General features: G+C 42.9%; 1 protein-coding gene across 1 annotated transcript in view; it reads right to left on the reverse strand.

Moving 5' to 3' along the window:
• The window catches only part of nbas (NBAS subunit of NRZ tethering complex), a 185,629-nt gene that overhangs the window by 77,313 nt on the left and 106,211 nt on the right, over nt 1-2,105 (reverse strand). Inside the window, 1 exon segment of the mRNA XM_032542394.1 lies at nt 984-1,324. Within this exon segment, the coding sequence (XP_032398285.1) occupies nt 984-1,324 (341 nt within the window).

Genomic DNA, 2,105 nt, shown 5'->3' on the forward strand with positions numbered 1-2,105 from the left:
AAAATATAGGTCTAGTAGGCGGTAACATAAGTCCCAGTCATACATCTTACCCCTTGGCCTTATAGGAAATGGATAAATCCAGTGTGTGTGCGCACGTGTGCGTGCGTGCGTGCGTATTTGTGTGTGTGCACGCACACGCAGTGGGGTGTGATAGGTCAGCAGTATTCTCTATGAGGAACAGGATACAAAAAAGTAATGAAGAGCAGGAGGGAAGAGAGAGCATTGGGTTTCCAAGAGATAATCTGAATGTTAAAAAGCACAGTGGGAAAGCAGTGCCTGCTGGGTATTGGAGTTTAATTGGCTCTGAAGTAGAGAGGGATCAATTAGCTCACTGGGAGTTGCCGGAAAAGAGAAAGTGCATAAGACAAAAGTGGGAAAAAAAGGAAAATCTTGAGAGGAAGAGTGGCAGTGTGCCAGTGTGTGGGGAAAAAAACCCAGTGGGCTACTATTGACAAGGTGGGCTGAGGCACTTTAAATCCCCTGGAAGACAATTTTTCAGAGTGCTGTAATTATAGGTCTGACATTTCTTGTGCAATTTTATAATTTCTTTTATAAATCATGACTGGTATGGGCTTCGAGGCGAAGGTGTGGATATGAACAGAATGATGTATTTAAAATCAGAAAAGGGCTTTTGTCGGTCCAAAAATTGAGCCAAGGGGAATGAGAGACGACCAGTCAGAGGATGACGAGTACAGTTTGATGATGTGTTTAAAGTGATTGGAAATCCCCACAATCCTTCCGTTTAGGCAATATGAATCTTGTCTGGGCGGCCGCCTGGAACCAACTACCTTCTATGCTGCAATTACAAATTGTCAGTGTGCCAAACCCCCACCAGCTCCTGTCTGAGCCTCCTTCACACTATGCTGTGTGTTACTATATTTTCTCTTTTCTGTCTGTATGGCATACAGGAATTCCTATGAAAGAGATGGCTGAATTTTATGAGGTAAAAAAAAAACTTCAGATACGACCAATTTTAGGCTTACATGTTCAACTGCATCAGGAGAGAAGGTGATGCTATCCAGGAAGTGGACAGCGTCAGCGAGGACCAGCCGGTCTAGGTATTTGCTGCAGGTGTCGTACGCATGAAGGTAGTCTTGGTCGCTCTGTGGGGGTCTCTTCAACAGTTGGGGGTCTCCTTTCCAAAACAGCTTTTGCAGCCATACTCCGTGGACTGCACTGGGGGAGAGTGTTTTCCCTCCACCACCAAGCACGGGCAGCCGATTAGCAAGTTTAGAGATAGACAGTACGTTCTGACTGGTCAGAACTGGTTGTAGGGTCAACAGCGGATCCAACGATTCATCAGTCAGCTTCCGGTAGTTCAAACCTGCCGGAGACATAGTTTACTATTTAGAAACATTACTTTGTTAATCAAGATTCAAGCTAAGATTTGTATACTACATTTCTGACATTGAAATAATGAATACAACATCTAGACAATGTGTTTTCCACTTCACCCGAACCTCATAGTGCACTGTGCGTAGATGAGCAAAAATAATCAATCCACTCATCGTCTTTGAACACATAACCTACTGGGGCTCACATGTAATATGATGAATAAAAAATACGACCTTTACATGAGGCCAAATTTTATTAATAGTTTTGCATTATGGAATATATAGCTACTCTTTAAAATGCAGATAATGTACGTTGGACAATAAAAGGCATTTTTTAGGCATTGTGTTTACACTATTATTTGGCATCTGTTTACTTGCAGAGGCAAAACAAAGTAGCTGCATTGTGTGGGAAGAGCGAGCATTCAAACTAATGCAGCGTAGCCAACACTTTTCAGAAAGTGGCACTTTACTACTGCATTCACATATGATGTGTGCAAAACATTCAGCACTTGCAGGGTAATTACAGTGATTTGATATGCAGAGGTTGTTCTATATTCCATTACATGACAGAAAAGTGCAGAGACACGCAGACAAGAGAGTAAAAGGTTCATGTGAACTACAAAGATAGCATGCGTGTGAAAGCGGGGCCATCTGCATGCAAAGGTGTACAGTTTGGCTATTGATATGTGTGTGCGCGTCATATCTCCTTCCACTGCAGTACTCTGTGTGTGTGTGTGTGTGTGTGTGTGTGAGTGTGAGTGTGAGTGAGAG

This window comes from Etheostoma spectabile, chromosome 18, assembly GCF_008692095.1.
Source record: "Etheostoma spectabile isolate EspeVRDwgs_2016 chromosome 18, UIUC_Espe_1.0, whole genome shotgun sequence".
Taxonomy (NCBI): domain Eukaryota; kingdom Metazoa; phylum Chordata; class Actinopteri; order Perciformes; family Percidae; genus Etheostoma; species Etheostoma spectabile.